This window comes from Zeus faber (genome assembly GCF_960531495.2).
Source record: "Zeus faber genome assembly, chromosome: 7".
NCBI classification, from domain to species: domain Eukaryota; kingdom Metazoa; phylum Chordata; class Actinopteri; order Zeiformes; family Zeidae; genus Zeus; species Zeus faber.
This window is the reverse complement of record NC_137203.1, coordinates 7,656,405-7,674,167: the sequence shown is the minus strand read 5'-3', so window position 1 is coordinate 7,674,167 and position 17,763 is coordinate 7,656,405. Positions and strand designations below refer to the sequence as shown.

General features: G+C 47.2%; 2 protein-coding genes across 4 annotated transcripts in view; one reads left to right on the top strand and one right to left on the bottom strand.

Annotated features, from left to right (window-relative positions):
• The window catches only part of rusc2 (RUN and SH3 domain containing 2), a 35,503-nt gene extending 32,836 nt beyond the window's left edge, over positions 1-2,667 (bottom strand). For all 3 annotated transcript variants that reach the window (XM_080003321.1, XM_080003322.1, XM_080003323.1), the window contains exon 1: positions 2,549-2,667. The gene's annotated coding sequence lies outside the window, so the exon portion shown is untranslated. The remainder of the gene's footprint in view (positions 1-2,548) is intronic.
• Positions 2,668-5,092: 2,425 nt separating this feature from the next.
• Positions 5,093-17,763, top strand: part of LOC307232682 (protein unc-13 homolog B-like) — a gene marked incomplete at both ends in the record, with an annotated part of 79,824 nt that continues 67,153 nt past the window's right edge. Inside the window, one exon of the mRNA XM_080003782.1 lies at positions 5,093-5,114. Within this exon, the coding sequence (XP_079859908.1) occupies positions 5,093-5,114 (22 nt within the window). The remainder of the gene's footprint in view (positions 5,115-17,763) is intronic.

Sequence of the window (17,763 nt, the reverse complement as noted above, 5' to 3'; positions counted from 1 at the left end):
AGAGTTCAATTAAAAAAACTAGAGCAAGATATCTTTACAATGAAAGTCCAATAGCTCTTAATTACCACAGAACTATCATTGGATTCTCTAACATAACTTATACTGTCTGTATATCAATATAGTGTCAAGTTCTACATTTTCTTGTGATAATAACCTCTTCCTTGCTCGCCCTGCCCTACTGGGAGGTCAAACTCTTACTGTGAAATCCCTTTGGAGATACTTATCAACCGGTGAGCCGCTGTGAAACTTTAAACCTTGGGAACTTGATCGGACACAGAGCGGGTTTTTCGGGATTCAATTCCCAGAGAGGAAACGGCCCCCGGGGTCGTGGAGGGCCCTGCACAGACAGGACGGGGGGCATCTAGACGCTGGACGTTCTGGAACACGTGCATTGCTCCTGGTTCAATGTGTAAATAAATCTGACCCCCAAACGGGGTAGAAAAAAAGATAGTGAAAGTGTAGAAGAAAGTGTAGTTTACGTAACGGTTGAATAACCTGTGGGCCCCCGGCGCCACTTTAGTCTCTTTAACATCCTGAGAGTCGGGTCAAGTCAGCGGGGACAGAGACCTACACCACAACTGAGGTTAACCTAAATATCAGTGTCAATGTAGAGCGGTGCATTACACCCCTTTCCCACTGCACCAAAAACCTGCTAGCACCCGCTAACATCCGGCATTTGTCACCAGGGCGAAAGGAGAAATCCGGGTCCCAGTCCTGGGTCAAATGACCCGGCAATAGACACGGTTTTAATCGGCTCCACCTCCGATCGGCTCTGACGTGAACAGGACACTGGGTTGACCCCGCTCATTTTGGCCCCTTTACCCGCGCGACACGACGTGCGTTGAAGTTCCGTACGCTGGTGCGTAAATAGACAGGAATATCCGTGTATCATTCCATCATATCATCCCACCCATTTAGAATTCAAAATCTAAATCAGAGGTTAGTGACTTTTTTCCCCGCATGCGGGGGCCGTGAAATGTTGTGGGTGTGGGGATCGCACCGTGGGGAGCACAGCGGAGAACCCCGACGCTCCCCGCCGGGCTCCGAGTCACTCCAGCACCGCTCCAAGCCGCTCCGTCCCGCCGAAGGACTGGCAGCAGGGATATCCACGCTGCATCTACTGTAGTGTTGGGTCGATCCGATTCTTGTTTTTCCAGCGGCTCGGCATACTTTTTTCCCAAGTTTTACAGTTTTATGTCGTTCTCTGTTTAAGTTGCTCTCTCTGGCACTGTTTCGTTCCCAATCACACTGGAACCAAGCCACGCCCCTTCTCCGACGTGTTCATGACTTTGAACGTGACGCGCCAGAAAAAAACGGGCATTTCTCCCGGCAATGGGAAAGGTGTCAATCGGCTAGGATTTTGGTGTGAAAACGGTATAATGTATAGAGCCTGTATCAGGGGTTTCCAAACGTACACGGTAAATTGGAAGATTAAGCTCTGGCTGAGGACCCCCCGCCCCCTCCAAAAAAAGTGTACACACTTCATCTGCCTCTAATACACATGTTATGAAATGCAAACCTCCCAACATTCCTCCAAAGACGCCGCATGCATTAGTGATTCTATATATTCTGTGAGAAGAGTGTTTATTTTTTATTCATTCACTATTTATGTATTTTAATGTTGTGTATTATTATTAAAAAAAACCACACACACACACACACACACTTTAAATACACAATTACAAAAAATAAAAATTGCTGAACAAAATTATTTCTCCTGCAGACCCCCTGCAAACCTTCCCATACTGGTAGAATGTTTTTTTTTTTTAAACAACATGATGAAGGCCTATTGCTGCAGCTCGAGAATAGAACATTTCAATAAAAAAAACATGAAGAAAATATTTGTAATGATAATGATAACAATAATAACAATAACAATAATAATAATAATGTTGTTGCGGATCCCATGTAATTCCTCCGGGGACCCATAGGGGGACCCCTTCCATGGACCCCGGTTGGGTTCGGGAACCCCTGGCCGGCCTTGTGCGGTGTGCGCGCCGCGGGATCGATACGGCGGCGCTGACGGCGCTGACGGCGCAGGGCCCCCGGCGTGGCAACAGAAACACCGACGCCGACACGCAGACAAACGCGAATCGCCGCCACGAATAAACAGCGGCGGGACGGGGACGGGGACGGGGGTGGGGACGGGGACGGGGACGGGGGTGGGGGTGGCGACTGCGGGGAGACGGGCGGAGGGGAGCGGGTGTGGAACCAAAACAATGCCCATCCTTTGTGTCGCTGCGATGGAAGAAAACAAATAAAATAAATAACCTTATGATGTCAACAGCGGCGGGTCATGGACATAAAACCCGCAGACCGACTGCGCCGCGTGGTGGGAAGCGCCAGTGCGCGTTGTCGGTTGAACTAAAACAAACAAACAAACAAAAAACACACGCTGCGTAGGCGCCGCCGGGGACCGGGATCCGTCATTTTTCAGCCCCCGACGCCGATGCTGGTCCCGCGGCTGCCGCAGCGACACGGCTCCGGCTCCGGCTCCGACGGGGATGACGACAACGGACAAACACTTGGGATGAAAACGACAGCGTACCTTCGGGCGGCTGGCTGGTCGTGTGCCGGATCGATCGACCGCGGAGGGCCGTTGTGTTTGAGGGCGACGGGCGCCGTAGTCCAGGCGGCGGAGCGGTGCTCGGTGCTCGGTCTGACTCCGCGGCGGGGAGAGGAGAGGAGAAGGGGGGGGGGGCGCCGGGGCTGGGCCGGGCCGGGGCGTGACGTCACGGAGCGCCGCGTCATCCGGCCCCCCAGCGCCCATCCACGCTGCCGGTGCGTCGCAGGGGTCGGGGCGTTACACACGCGGGTTTGTCTGATTTAAGGCCACGTTTGTTTTGATTTTATTTCTTTTTAGATCCACGAGGGATCTACAGACAACATTTGACGGAGGACCAAATTGTTATTTGACACCATGCACCAAAGAAATAATAATAATAATAATAATAATAATAATAATAATAATAATAACAATCACAACCACAACAACACCATGACAAACATAACAACAACATCACTATTAATACTCCTGCTAATAATGATCCTAATATAATAATAACCACCACTACTAGTACTGATGTTTATAATAATTTGGCCACTTGACTGAGCCCACTCAAATCACTTCTCAGGTTTTGTTCTTTTGTTTGATTTTTATTTTTATTTTTTTCTTCAGCTGGCTTAGGCATGTGACAAATACACCTCTTGAATCTTGAATCTTATCAAACTGACCTGTTTCGGGTTTAAATCCTGCTTTATTCAAATACTTTCCAAAGTTAAAACTAATAATCTTGGCAAAGTTGCCACTGGCTGAAGAATTTTGCCGCAGAATGTTGTTGCCACCGGGACAAATGAACCCTGTAATTAACATGAAATCATTTGAAGCCTTCAAGTTCATTTTGGTTTCATGACACGGGAAGGTTGTTTTCACAGGAAAAATCACTGCTGGCCTTTATGCCAAAATATTCCCTCGAAACACTGTGACAAATCTCACTTTGAACTCGCATTGAAAATATTACATAACCCAACATGAATTATAATATCCACAACAAAATGCTTCTTTGGTGCCCCCGGCTGGTGGTAAAATGATATACATCCAAACCGTATGATAACCGATCTATTATTGGTATTCATTCATATTCGTTATTCGCCGTCGATTTATGTAAATGCATGTTGTGTATAAAATGTGCAATAGAAAATGTTTAAATAATAATAATAATAATAATAATAATAATAATAATAATAAAAACTGCTTTGCAATATGGAGAATAATAACTTCCTTGTCACTGGCTATTGTATTATGTGTTCCTGTTCTAGTTTATTAATACATTAAGATCCCTCTCTGTCGCACTCAGATGCCCATCCCGTTTCTTCTTCGAGTTTGTGCGTGTGTGTGTGTGTGTGTATGTATGTATGTGTGTGTGTGTGTGTGTGTGTGTACGTGTATTTGCCAATAGATGGCGCCGCTTGCCCAATATCAAATTTGAGATAGGCGAGCTGAAACGGACTGTGTCTCAGCACTAAAATGATGTCGCATATGATCAGTTGAGAAATGACCGCAATTCTATAATGTAACTACATAATATGTGCATGATTGCATATACAAGGCAATATTGATAAGTATAACCCCCCCCTCCAAACCCCCCCCCAAAAAACAAAACAAAACAGAAGAAACTAAAATAAGGTGAATTCCATCTGCTGTGACTTGATTTAAATTCAGGTTTAAGAGACAAAAACCATGAACCTTACCTTAAAAGCATCTTAAAAGTATTATTATTAAATTATAATCTCTTCTATATACCCAAGCATGTCCTCTGTTTTCTATTTACCAGTTCATATATTTTATTCCTGCCTTTTAGTCACTATTTTGTATGTTTTTATTTTATTTCTGCCCTCCTCAAAGTACTTCGGGGCGAAGCCTGAGTACCTCCAGTGTTCTATAAACACATTTCATTTGATTTTAATTGATTTCTTTGGATCTGATACATAGCTTTCCCATGTTCCCCTTGTCCACGTATTCGTTTTTTTATTGTATTTATTTCCCAGAGTTTACCGCAGCGACGCGATTCAACTTTATTCTTCTGTCATTTTCATTTCCATTTCAAAGCCAGGGTCCAACTGAGTCCAAGCACCCCCCCCCCCCCCCCCAAGAAACGCCGCGCATCCCCCCGCGCCCGCTCACCTGCGAACCGGTCGACCGCGCCGCGCCGTCCGCCCGGCGGATTACCTCTAAGCCCCGCCCGCTCCCCGGATCCCAGCCTGCGATTGGCCCGCGCCGCCGTCGCCCGTCCCCTCCCGGGGCGGCTCGTCCACCTTCCCCGGCTCCCGTCGGCGCGCGTTTCCCGGTGCGTGTCGTTAGGCGGGGGGGGGGGAGGCCGGCGGGCGGACGGGGACGTCTCTCTTTCGGAAAGTGGTGGGGATGACGGAACTCCTCCACCGGCCGATCGCCGTGCGACAGGCGGCTGGAAAACCTTGAAAAACAACAACGACCAAAACAACGAACAAAACAAAACAAAAAACAAAAAACAAAAAACAAACAACCCCCCAAAAAAACAAGCAGCGGGTCCCTGCGTGGGCTTGACGCGCCGCCATGTCCCTGCTGTGCGTGAGAGGTGAGTGGACGCTCCGGGGGGATGGGGTTGTCAGGGTGATGGACGCCGTCAGGGGGGGCTTGTCGTCGGGGGAGGTGGTGGATGCCGAAAAAGTTCACGCGTTTGGAGCGAACTTACGACGGACACCTAACTATTTACATGTGATTATACATCTTTTTACTTTCACAAATGGTTGATTCCCTTTTTTTTTATGAGATTGAAGCCGAATACACGGCAATAGACCTCGGATGCATTAGAAAAACAAAATTATACTTGTTTAAGTTTTATAGCCTTTCTTCTTAAAATAATAATAATAATAATAATGTATGGCAGTAATATCTAGATAAAATATATTTCATATATATATGCAGTATATTACAGTAGTAGTATAAAATCGTCATGATAGTCATCTATCGTCATCTATAGAAAAGTGACTATTGAAGTGTGTATATAGTGTGTGTATATGTGTGTATATATGTTTGTGTGTGTGTGTGTTTGTATAAATGTATGTATGTATGTATATATATATATATGTGTGTATATATGTGTGTGTGTGTATATAGAGTATAATTTGTTTTACTGTTATTATAATTCAAATGTCAAAATATTAAAATGTTGTACTAAAAAGAAAAGAAAAATGAAGAAAAGTAGTGGTGGATTTTAAGCGTGATGCAATTGTTAAAAAAGTGCCTAAAAGTGATCCATCGCCACCCATATATATATATATATATATATATATATATATATATATATATATATATATATATATATATATATATATATATATATATGAATCTCTGCCTTACATATTCTTTAGTCTTTAAAATGTCTTAAATTCAGTTTTAAAAATATTAGACCTCAAAAGTCATCCGTCTTGAATTTGAGTTCATGAGGTCCTACCTCCGACCTCTCCGGAAAATTCTTCAATTTCATTACAATTTGTCTTTAATAGCGTATTCAAAAGGATGAAATGGAACTTCCTCATACAGTGTAGTGACGTTGATACGTGGTTTGGAAAAAGGAGCCTTCCCCCTGAAAGGCCCCCCTCCGCTCTGCAGTGAAGATGGATTTAGGATTAGAAGCAGATCCTGGTATTTAGTATGGATAGGCACCGTTTACACCACTTCAGAGAAAGGCTTTCCAATTAATATGCTGAGGCTGCTGTGCTTGCAGCTTAGTGTGGAACAAAACAGTGTCGTGTGAGCCTGTGCTCCTGACTGGCTAAGTTTGATAACGTTTGAATACTTTTGTATTTTTTTTTTTTTTTTTTTTTTATCGATCTCGCTCAATTCTGAATATTGCGAATTTGCTTTTTGATGGTTTGTCTGCTTCTGAAGACTCTTAACTGGTGGTAAACAACTGTTACCTACCCAATTCAACCAGTGGCGTTGAGCAAACGCCCTCCGTCCATGTGTGGATGTTGTCAGGGCCTCCCTCAGCAGTTCCACTGGGCAGCTCATCCTTGACCCGGTGTGTCTATAAGAGTGCTTCGCTGTGGACAATCGTGTCATTATTCGCAATGTCCGCGCGTGCGACCGTTTATTTGCGAGACGCATGCTACAATGGAGAGCCGGTCCACTGGCTAAAGTCCTGGCTCCCTTCCAGATTACAAATTGCTGCCCTTTCATGGAAGTGTTGATGGCTTTTTCGCGGTGTCAAGCCGCTTGCCTGCCTATCTCTGGCTGTCAGGCCCCGTGGCCCTATTGTTTCTGCGAGAACCTATTTTGCCAGATTTCGCCATTTTTCATCATGAGTGCGACTGTCGCCAGGGGCCAGACAACCCAGTACCCGACTTCTCTATTACTGACTGATGAAATCAGAAGAATGAAAGGGGAGAGGAGGGTGTGGTGGGGGGGGGGGGCGCGCGAGCGCGAGCACCTGGTCCCCAAGGAGTGCTGCCAATTGCAATGATAAAGGAAATAGACCAGCGCAAGGTTTTAAAGATTGAAGAGAGCGTGTGCGCAGAGGAGGTTGATCACGATGACGAGAAGCCGTGAGCGCCGCCGCCTCCGTCAACACAGGTGTGTTTATCGGGGCAGACGTCTCCTAAACTCTCCCCATTTAGAGCGCGGCCCCCGGAGGCGTCCGTGGACGGCGAGACCTGGACCGGCTTCAGTCGACTTCAAATGTGCCAAGGCCGCGTCCAGTTATATAAAGTGGCGAATTCTTTGCGTTGATCAACCAATAATAAAGCGCCTTTTGGAGGCGTGGAAGTGGAAAATGGAGGACGTCACATTTTACACAACTCGGCTCCTTCAGAGATTACCGTTGGACTGTTACACAAAATAGACGTTGCGTGGTTTGCAGTAAGTCGTGAGGCGAGAGTGATTTTGTTTTACAGTCGATTGATGGTGGAATCACTGCCTTTGTGGCTCCTTGTCCCGGGTGGAGGTGAAGGGTGGGGCACGTCCTTGATATGTCCTCTTTGAGACTGCACTGTGATTACTGTAAGATCCAGGGAAATAAACCTGACTTGAACGTGACTATTGTTGGCCAACTACCTAGCTCTCGAACCAGCTACAGTATAACAGTGCACTACTTTGGCGCCCCTTTGTCCGCCTTGCAAAGACACAGAAATTAATCTCCCGGTGTCAATTTTCGGTGTGACTGGGCACGCAGTCAAAAAACACAACATGGGCCCCATGTTTAGGAGTCCGCGCCCACGCATCCGCCATCCCTCCGTCGCATGGAGCCGATCGCACCCTGTTGCAGGCACATGGCGGGGAGACACGCTGGATGGAACGGCGCTCCTACCGCCCGCCCACACCATTCACACCAACCGTATGATCTCGCAGGACGCCTCACTGGGTGGAAGACTTTTAATTGGTGTGCCCCCTCCACGCCGAATAAATTACAGATTCAAATCTGATGGCACTGATTTTGTCGAGTGAATTCAGATCTCTAGTGATGGACATGTTTGAGGTCATTATCACTCTGTGGTGTAAATTTTTATGATATATTTATTATATATATATTAAGTCTGATTGGTATTGTTTCATGAATAGTTCTAGTTTCTTCTTTTGAATTATTTTGTTTTATTTTTCTTTTATATTTCCTCTGTATGTGACTTGGATGTTGCTCCTTTACTGATTAAATTCAAGTAGATGAATGAATAATGAACATCCACAAGCAATTCTGAGTCTCCAATGACTGAACGTGTTGTGGGAGACCCACAGGCTCAGGTACAGGTACAGGTACAGGTTCAGGTTCAGGTTCAGGGAGGCAGATGGAGACTTTCGGGCAGTTGAGGTGCCGACATGGCCCGATTTTTATTAAAAGAAGAAACAAAAAGGCTCCCTGGCCAAAAAGGGGAACATCAAGCGGTAACAGCATGAGTCAGCATCAGGGTCCGTGCACGCCACCCCCTCACTTGCGAGACGGACAACGCGTAGGAAAACCCTCCCAGCTGGGGTCGGGTCGATCGGCGGCGATGGGACAGATTGGGCAGACCCGGCACAGCTGCGCCGACCGCCGTTTGACCACGCCCGCTCGACCGCCACGCCCGCGTTTACTCAGAGGCCGGGGGAGACCCATGGGACGCGTTAGCCAGCACCTTTTATCTGGTTTCAGCAAATAGAGCTGGAGTGCACATCCAATGAGCTGTCGACGGATGAAAAAAGAAGTGGTAATCACCAGGGGGGAAAAAAAAAAGTCCCACTTCACGTCACTTGCGGTGACATTTATTTGCTATTCACTAATTATCCTCACCACCTGCGTGGGGCCTGTCTGGGGGCTTCTAGAGGAAGCACAATCAGTTCCCTGCTGAATACAGTACCGACTGCAGCGAGAATCTCGTTAAATACAGAATCCTATTTACTTCACTTTCAACATGGAAGGAATTTGAAGTGATTTATTGGTGAATTTACGTGTTAAATAATCAATACAAAATATGAGATGTGAGGAAGCTGTGTGTATTTATTAATAATTTTAGATGTATTTATTTGTGTTAAGAATCTTGTACATAAGTAATGGACTATCCGTGGATAGTGCTGGCCAGGGAAAGGTAGTTAGAGAGGAGGGTTATTGGAAATACAGATTTGGACGAGGTCAAGACAGACTCAGATACTTTTCGACGTTGCAGATGTGTGGTCGGGCCGAGCAGATTTTAATTTTTTATTTCATTGCTTCGCAGGCACAGAATTTAATCCAATTGAGCGGCTAATGTGGATACTAACGATGCACCGTTTAATTACGCCGGCCCGTAACATGAGTCGGTTGTTGTGATCCAATTCATCCACCGGGTAATTGCTCGCTCCACAATGTGAGCAGACGTCCCCGGAGCGGAGACGGTAGAGGGCTTCACGTCCGTACCTCCGCAGGCTTTGGTCAGGTGCCTCGCTTTTCCAGACGCCTCCTCTCCTCCGCTCTCCTCTCCGCTTCCGTCCTCCCCTCCGCCGTGCAGCGCAGATGGAAGAATCAAGTGTCTGCAAAATAAAGTGTGTGTGTGTGTGTGTGTGTGTGTGTGTGTGTGTGTGTGTGTGTGTGTGTGTGTGGGTGGTGCACAGTCACTGTCACACCCCCTCTCAGTTATTTCTGGAGGGCAATTAGAAGCGGAATAAATTCATAATGGCATCGCATCATCTGCCAGGCGTTGGGGCGGGCTACTATATGTGAAATGGAGGGAGTTATGATGAGTCCAATCCATGTCCATTTGGGAGATCCGTTTTGACGACCTACTCTGTAAAGGTCAGTTTTAAAAACCCAGAATGCTGTTGTCAAAACGGGGAGATGGTGGCTTTTTTTGTTTGGGGAATATTTAAGGAAAGCTCTGATATGATCTGACTTGATTTGATTTTGACGACAGCGGGTGTTTCGTTTTTTTTTTAAGCGAGCGGAGATATTGCGTATTGCTCGTTGTGTGGATTTGTTTCTGCCGGTTACCGTTCGAGAGAGGATTGTTTCCCAGATTTAAGGCGCTGTGAAATTGTTAAGGCACGAACGAGGACGGTCGCGCCGGGTGTTGGCGTGCCCACGGCAGCGAGTCCCTTTTGAGCCGGCACGCCCACAAACCCCGGGGGCACGGAAGCCCCGCCGCCGGCCGTGTGACCCCAGAGAACAGACAAACTTTGACACGTCCCTCCGATGGAGGGTTGACCTGTCATAGTTCACCGAGTACGACGATTCACTTCACTACAGGAGGCCAGTGTACCAACTGAGATGATTTCATAGAAGTCAGTAGGAATCGGTGTGACACTTTGTGGTCACGTATGGTGGTGTGCTGCTATGTTAAGTGCTGGGTTCGATTCCGGCCCGGGACGCTGTTGGCACCGGTGGGCTGTCTCCAGATTAGGGTCCTTCCTGCGTGGAGTTTGCATGTTCTCCCCGTGCTCACATGGGGTTTCCTCCATGTGACATCGGTAAGGACACCCACCAAAAAACATGCACAACATCGTCATGTGACGAGTGATGGACGTTTGAAATTTGTCCCGTCGCACCTCCTGGCTGCCTCCCAGAGGAAGCACAAGCCAGCGTGGCTCAAAAGCAGAGAATACGTTTCACCGGCCACCATTTGTAGCGTGTGTGTGTTGGTCGCCGTCGCCGCATGGGTGCATGTGTTGTGGTGTGTGTGCCGTGTGATGAATAAGGAATCTTCTTCTTCTTCTGATGGCTGTATTGAGCTCTGCAGCGGCCGCCCACTTTTCGGAAAATCTTTCTGTAAAGAGTTTTTGGCCTGGAACCATGCCAACCAACTACCAGATGAATCGTGACCATAAAACATTTGATTCGGAGCAAAAACAATTTGGAAGACAGAAAAAAAGGCAAAGGCAGACCTAATTATTTTAAGAGTCAGTGTGAATTAACATGATAAAACATATAGAAGCTACCAAAATGCACAGGGATAACATTTTTAATGGAGAATTATAAATATATTTTTATACGTGTGAATCATACGTTCGCCCCGACCGCCGTTCCTCCAAATAAAACAAGTAAAAACAGTGTGGGGCCGGGCTCGGACGAACGGGACACGACTCGTAGACCCGTTAAGATTATTCCCTCCACATGACGCATGGAGAGGGGGCTGATGGAGGAGAGAGCCACGGGGAAAGTGCCCCCGTTACGCGCGGTTCTGTTCCGTGTCGGACGTAAAATAAAATAACCTACATCTAAAGTAAAAGGGAGCGCAACATGTGCCCCGATCGCTCCCTGTCAGTGCCCCCCCCCCCCTCGGGATGCCGCCATAAGCGGCCGCCCATCTCGCCCCCCCCCCCGCCCCTCCGCCAAGTAGTCGAATATTCCCGTTGAACAGTCCGATCCGATTCGACTGACAACATTCGGGCACAGCCCTAACCTGTGGGGTAGACCAGAGAGCAGGTTCTGGAAGAGCGCAAGTTCCAGAGCAAGCTGTAGCGTCGGGTCAGGAACATTTCCAGAGCGGTGTGCAGGCTGTTGTACTTGCTGTCGAGCAGGTCCAGGAACAGCCTCGCAGATCCGCAGGGAGAGCGAGGTCACAACACAAGCCCAGCTCCAGCAGCCCGTCTGGGGAAGGGGGGGGTTGTGGAGCGAGAGGGGATTAATCCCCAGGCCATCTGCTGCCTCTGTGGTCTCCGTGTGTGTGTGTGTGTGCGTGTGCGCGTGTGCGTGTTTGACAGTCTCACTTGGGATTGGAAGATACTATCCTTGCTATCCCTGCTACTCTCATTTCCTCCCACTCTTGATAAGGCTACTTCCTGGTTTCGGCATTACTTGAGTTTTGGACAAAGGAAAGGATTATTTTGGCCTTCGCAAGTGCTTCACAATCTCGTAGTCGTAGTCATCATATTTTATTTTCCTTTCATTCATCAACCCAATAATAACAGTTGCAGGAGTGTCATACAGGACCTACATGCTGACAATGATTAATAATGACATTGTTATATGGTAATTTGGCTGTATTGTCTGTATCACTCAGTTAAAAAGTAAATCCATAAAGAGTGAGGGAGAGATTGAGCACAGGTACACACACGTAAACTGTTTTCGTCCTACTCTAATCTGATTCGTTCCCATGTTTCTCGTTCTTGCAACTTGACCAGCATCTGGACATATGGTAGGCGTTTCCCGACTCCTGATTTTTTTCTACTTGTCAAGTTTTTCACGGTACTACTCGACGAGTGGCGTTCTACTTGTTATGTAAGAGAGAAGCAGAGAGAGGAACAATGGGAGGAACAATCTGGGGAACAATGAGCGTTGGATCGATCAGCGGATCAAACGCTCCAGACAGCGCTTCGGCTCAGTACAGTAACGCTGACCAGGTGCACTGACAGGCCCTACGCCGCGCGTTCACACATCCATCCTCCAATGTCTGGGACCTTTACTCACGACCGCCGGTCTGTTCCGCGGGTGGGGGTGTGTCTGTGGAGGCGGTTTGATGGTTTGGTCCCGTTTTTTCAATACTTCATAGCCGAATTAAGAGGTAAATACATACGTATGTAGGCACAGGACTGAGCAGTCTTGGATGGTTAATTCCTGGAGCGAGGAGGCGCAGGCTGGTGATGTCAGGAATCCGTCTTCATTTATTTCTCGACATGAATTTAATACGCTTCAACAACGCCGCCTTCACCCTGACATCACCAGCCTACGCCTCCTCGCTCCAGACATTATCAATCCAAGACTGTTCAATCCGGCGCCTACACATATTTAAATAAATTATATTACGAATGCAATAATTGTTGTAAATCTGGTCAAACACCAGTCGACCAACAGCACTGACTAGTGATTATAGCAGTCGACTAGACTAGTTGGTGAAGCCCCTAACATATGGGAAATGAAGTGTTTCTGAGTTGTTAGTTAAGTAACACAGTTATCCCTTTCCTTAACTAATTATTGGTTAAGATATGTGAGCAGAGCGGCGTCGATCAACGGGGCTTCTGTAAACGTGAGAAGCCCTTACCTGAGCAAACCGCTGTCCATGGTGCTGAACCCGAAGTTAGCGAGCAGCATATTCCTTCGTCTCGCTGGAGGAATTCCAATGGCACTCCAGCGGGATTCGGTATGTTTACTGTCGCACCACAACCTAAACCCTCTGTCCATTCTTCGACTTTTCATGTTGACCTTTCCAGAATGAGGCCAATTACTCCAGAGCTGAAGAGGGAAGCGCTCTTGGGAAGTTTCCGGTACATTCAGACATGCAGTTTTAGGTAGTTATTAATTTACAATACGGTAGAAAAATGGTTAGGAAATGGTGTACAATGATTTTAAGTTGAGCTGCAACACATCTGCCTGAATGTGTGCTGCTGGTAAGGGGGTTGGAGCTGGAGACCAGATACAGACCAATAATAGCTTTTCATTACCGATACTCAATCTAAATCTGTATTTTTAATATCGGCCGAGGACTGAGTACAGGTCCGATCCATAATTTTTACTGACGGTATAGACTGAAGGCATAGACCAAAAAAAGGTTGCGTTTAGAACAAGAAGTGATGAAAATACAGGTGAGTTGATATATGCGAAACCAATTTGCAGACTTCCCTCGGAACTTGGTCGAAATATCATACGGTCGCTTGTGTCACTGTTGATCATCTCGTTCATTTCTCTGGGAATACACTTCATACATGTTATTTAACTGTGTTGGGGGACGTGTTCGTCAGCTTGTACGGGTCAAAAGAAGCAGAAAACCAGGTCACTTTTCTTTAATATCTGCCATGTTTGACACACAGGATGTTCTCCGATACTGATCTATTGCATTGTCTGTCTGATATTGGGCTGAAATAGCGTATTGCTATCCGACAAAATCCATGTCCATCCGTAACTTCAATCAGTGTGTTCTTACAACAAGCTCTCTCGCTCTCTCTCTCTCTCTCCCTCTCTCACTCTCACTCTCACTCTCACACACTCTCTCTCTCTCTCTCTCTCGCACACTCTCTCTCTCTCTCACTCACACACATACACACACACACACACACACACACACACACACACACACACACACACGGACACAGAAACACAGTGTAGTGTGTGGTCAGATGCACAACAGACTCATAGACTATTTCTCTGCTCGATTCGGGATGGGCTGCAGGGTCTGTCGGTTTAATGGAAGCGAGAAGGTGTTGATGACACGGTTAACAGGTTACCCACCTCCGTGCGCTCAGACCCTCAGCGAGTCAAAGGACCAGGGCTAAATATAGAGCAGCGTCTGGCCTCTCGCAGCGACACCCTCCCCGTCTGAGGTTATCAGCCCCGCTGAGCATATTAGGATTTGTTGTTGGCGTTTAACGGCCGAGGCAGATGCAGCCTGGCCAAAGTAGTTTAGAACTAGGCCTGCGCAATATGTTTTAGTTACCGATAAGGCTTTTTACCATGCTGTCAGGATTTTACCATACTCCAATGGTTTTACCTTGATATGTTCCTTATAGGACTGGGCGATATGTGAAAATACTTCATTACTCATCCTTTTTATTTTTTAATTTACTGGCTGGTTGCTGCAGTGCTGGTCACTGGCCACCTTGTTTTTGGTAGTGGCTGTGTACTTCAGGACCTAAGCCTGAAACTGCAGCCTGATAGGCAGACTTGATTGCAGCCTGATTGTTTTGCAGAAAGCTAGTTCTGCTTTGTGATAGGCTGTTGGTGTGGTGTCGTGTTCTGCTGCATACATCGGGAAAACATGTGCCTAAGAAATCAGGTCAGGTCAGGAAATCGAGGTTAATTTTTCTCTCAATGTGATATTGAAATAATTCAAGTGCCCAGACTTCGTTCATTATTTATCATGTATTTCACAAACATTTCCAGAGAAAGTCTCTCTCACAGACACATACACACACACACACACACACACACACACACACACACACACACACACACACACACACACACACACACACACACACACACACACACACACACACACACACACACACACACACACACACATTGCACACGCAAATTCACACACACACACACACTGTCACGGTGAACTAGGCCACCTTCTATGGCCATGTTTTGTTGAAGTATGGTCCATTCTGTCGCCTCAGTAAGTGGACAAACAGCTTCAGAAATCAAAAGTCAGTCTTTAATTCCCCAGTGGGAGGTGATTAACTCCCTGAGAACAGCCAAGCCTCGCCGTGGAGCACCAGCAGAACGACTGTTAACAACAATACCTCAACATGGACCATGTGGCAGAGTTAAGGGACTGTCGGTGCTTAAGTGCATAGGTGCCGCCAAAAACCTTGAAACGGAACTCTTCGGGAATGCCACATGAGACAACCATCGAGATAGAACTGTTTCAACAACGGCAGGGAAACTAAAATAACCTGTAATGACGATGACAGTGTCTGGAACTGGAATATCATGTCAAAGTCTGCATGCATGTTACATGTACGCCCACGCGCAACACCGAAGCGGAGCGGCTCACTGTTTGCATGTTTATTTAAAGTGTTTTAATATTACGCATATCGCCTGTCCAAATTGCACCAAAATTTGACACTGCAGGTCCCCAGCATTCATTACACCCGTCAAGTGTGAAGTAGATTGTATGAACAGTTCTTGAGATAATCCAAGGACATAGAGATGGAGATTAGACATAGAGCGATTGGACGGAGAGAGACCCGATAGATAACAAATAACTCATATCATGTTTTAAAAGGCAAGAAAGGAATAAATAAGAAAGGGCAGAGAACATGGTGAACCAATACAAGTAAGACATGGCTGAATGGCCATATTCTAAAAATACCAATTTGAACAAATTATTGTTATTTATTTATTTAATTTTAAAATATGAAACGAAGAATAGATCTTTACGGCGCCCCCCACAGCCCATGATGGAAAAAAAGAAAAATTTGTGTGATTTATAAAATGTACCCACGGATTATTAAACTATTAGATTTTAATGAATGAAGACCCCAATGAATATTTATAAGATTTATTTTGCATGAAAATGAAAATTGAAAATGAAAAAAATGGTGCTTAAAAAAGGATTTGAAAGTCCTTGAATTAAATTTTCTATACAAAAACGATTTGCGTGTCAAGCACTCAGGCTCTCCACAGTAAATTCTCCCGGCACGCCCACTCTCTCGCCACGCCCCCTTTCCAGCACCAGCATCTTTCCGACCCGGTAGTAACACTGGCAGGTGAGAGCTGCCGCTGTCCGTGAAGCGGCTGCCCATTCCGCGAATGTCGTCCGTTATAGCGTGATAAAGTTCACGTCATAACGATAAATTAGGCTGCATTTATTTTCTGTTTATTTATTCTGCCCCGTCACCAGCCCAATAACTGGCGGCCGCACCGGGAAGCTCAGCTACCATCCAGGGCATGTAGGCTGACAGCGAATCTGGCGGAAAAGTCCTACAAGGCCGCAGGGCAGGCTGCGGCCCTGCATAACAACGTCTGCCTGCCGCAGTCCTCCCAGGCCAGGCTCCTACGAGAGCTGGATGGGAAGGCCAACCCCGAGATGTATGTGGAACTGTGCAAGGCCACTGACTCCTGCCTCACCATGGCCAAAGGTGCGGTGCAGGGTGTGTGATCCGGTTTTTGGTAGTGTCGCACTCCCCTCTACAGCTGAACCTGTCACAGATCTCGGAGAAGGAGAAGAACACGCTCCCGAGTGCTGGAGCAGGCGGGATCCAGGCAGACCCAGAGCGGACTGGCTCCGCCCCGGGAGACGTCCCAGCCACCCCCCACTGACGGGATGTGGGGCTGGAACAGGAAACCTCTCCGCCGTCCCCAGCAGCCGCGGGCTTCGACGGTGAGGGGCAGGAAGGCGCGGACCTGAGCCGCTATGGAGAGGGGATTAGTGCTACTCGACCGTCTGCTCCTCCTCTAGTTGTAGCACGAAAAAGACATTCTGCTGTACCAGTTCCCGTGCCAGCGAAAGCCCTCATCGCGGGTACGCCGAGGGCGCTCCCGCTTAGGCCAGCCCTCCTTATGTAGGCAGCGGGGGAAATCTTCAATCCTGCTCCCCACAAGTGGAAACTGGTCGTCTGGCCCCTGAGCGGAACCGGCTGTTAAACAAAAGTCTTCCCATGGAGGCGGTGGAAATAATTCAGAACGCTAGAGCCCCGTCAACGAGGGCGCTTTACACATCCAAATGGCTAGCCTTTGAGCACTGGTGTGTGCCGCGTGGAGATGACCCATTACGCTGTAATATTGGGGTCATGGCACCGTCCACCCTCGAGGTGTATCCGGCCACTATATCGGCATAATAGATTGGATAGTAAGCTACCGGGCGGTCACATTTTGGCTTCCAGCTTTGTGCAGGGCACCCGGCGGTTACGCCCACGGGTGCGGTCACTGACTCCAAAATGGGATTTGGTTTTGATGTTGAATGCTTTTAATGAGAACCCCACTCGAACCTCTCCGGGAGGTGGGATTTAATTTTTTGTCTTTGAAGTCAGCACTGCTTCTGGCACTTGTCTCGACAAAATGTGTGGGAAATCTAGCCGCACTATCTGTCCACCAGCCCAGATTGGTGTTCTCTATGGGCAATCAGAGGGTTACATTAAAACTCAATCCAGATTTTCAGCCAAAGAACATAAAAGCGGGATTGAAATCGACCACAATTGACAACAATCTTCATTTTCTCCTCCTCCCTTTGGGTCAGACGAGGTGGAGAGGCTGCGTACTCTCCAATACTCCCCAACCAATAGTGCCCTGTCCGAGCTCTATTGGTTTATGTGGAGCGCACGCGCGGCGTACGCCAGTCCGACCAGCTTTTTGTCTGTTATCGATGTCAAACAGTTGGAAAGCCTTGGTCTACTCCCCT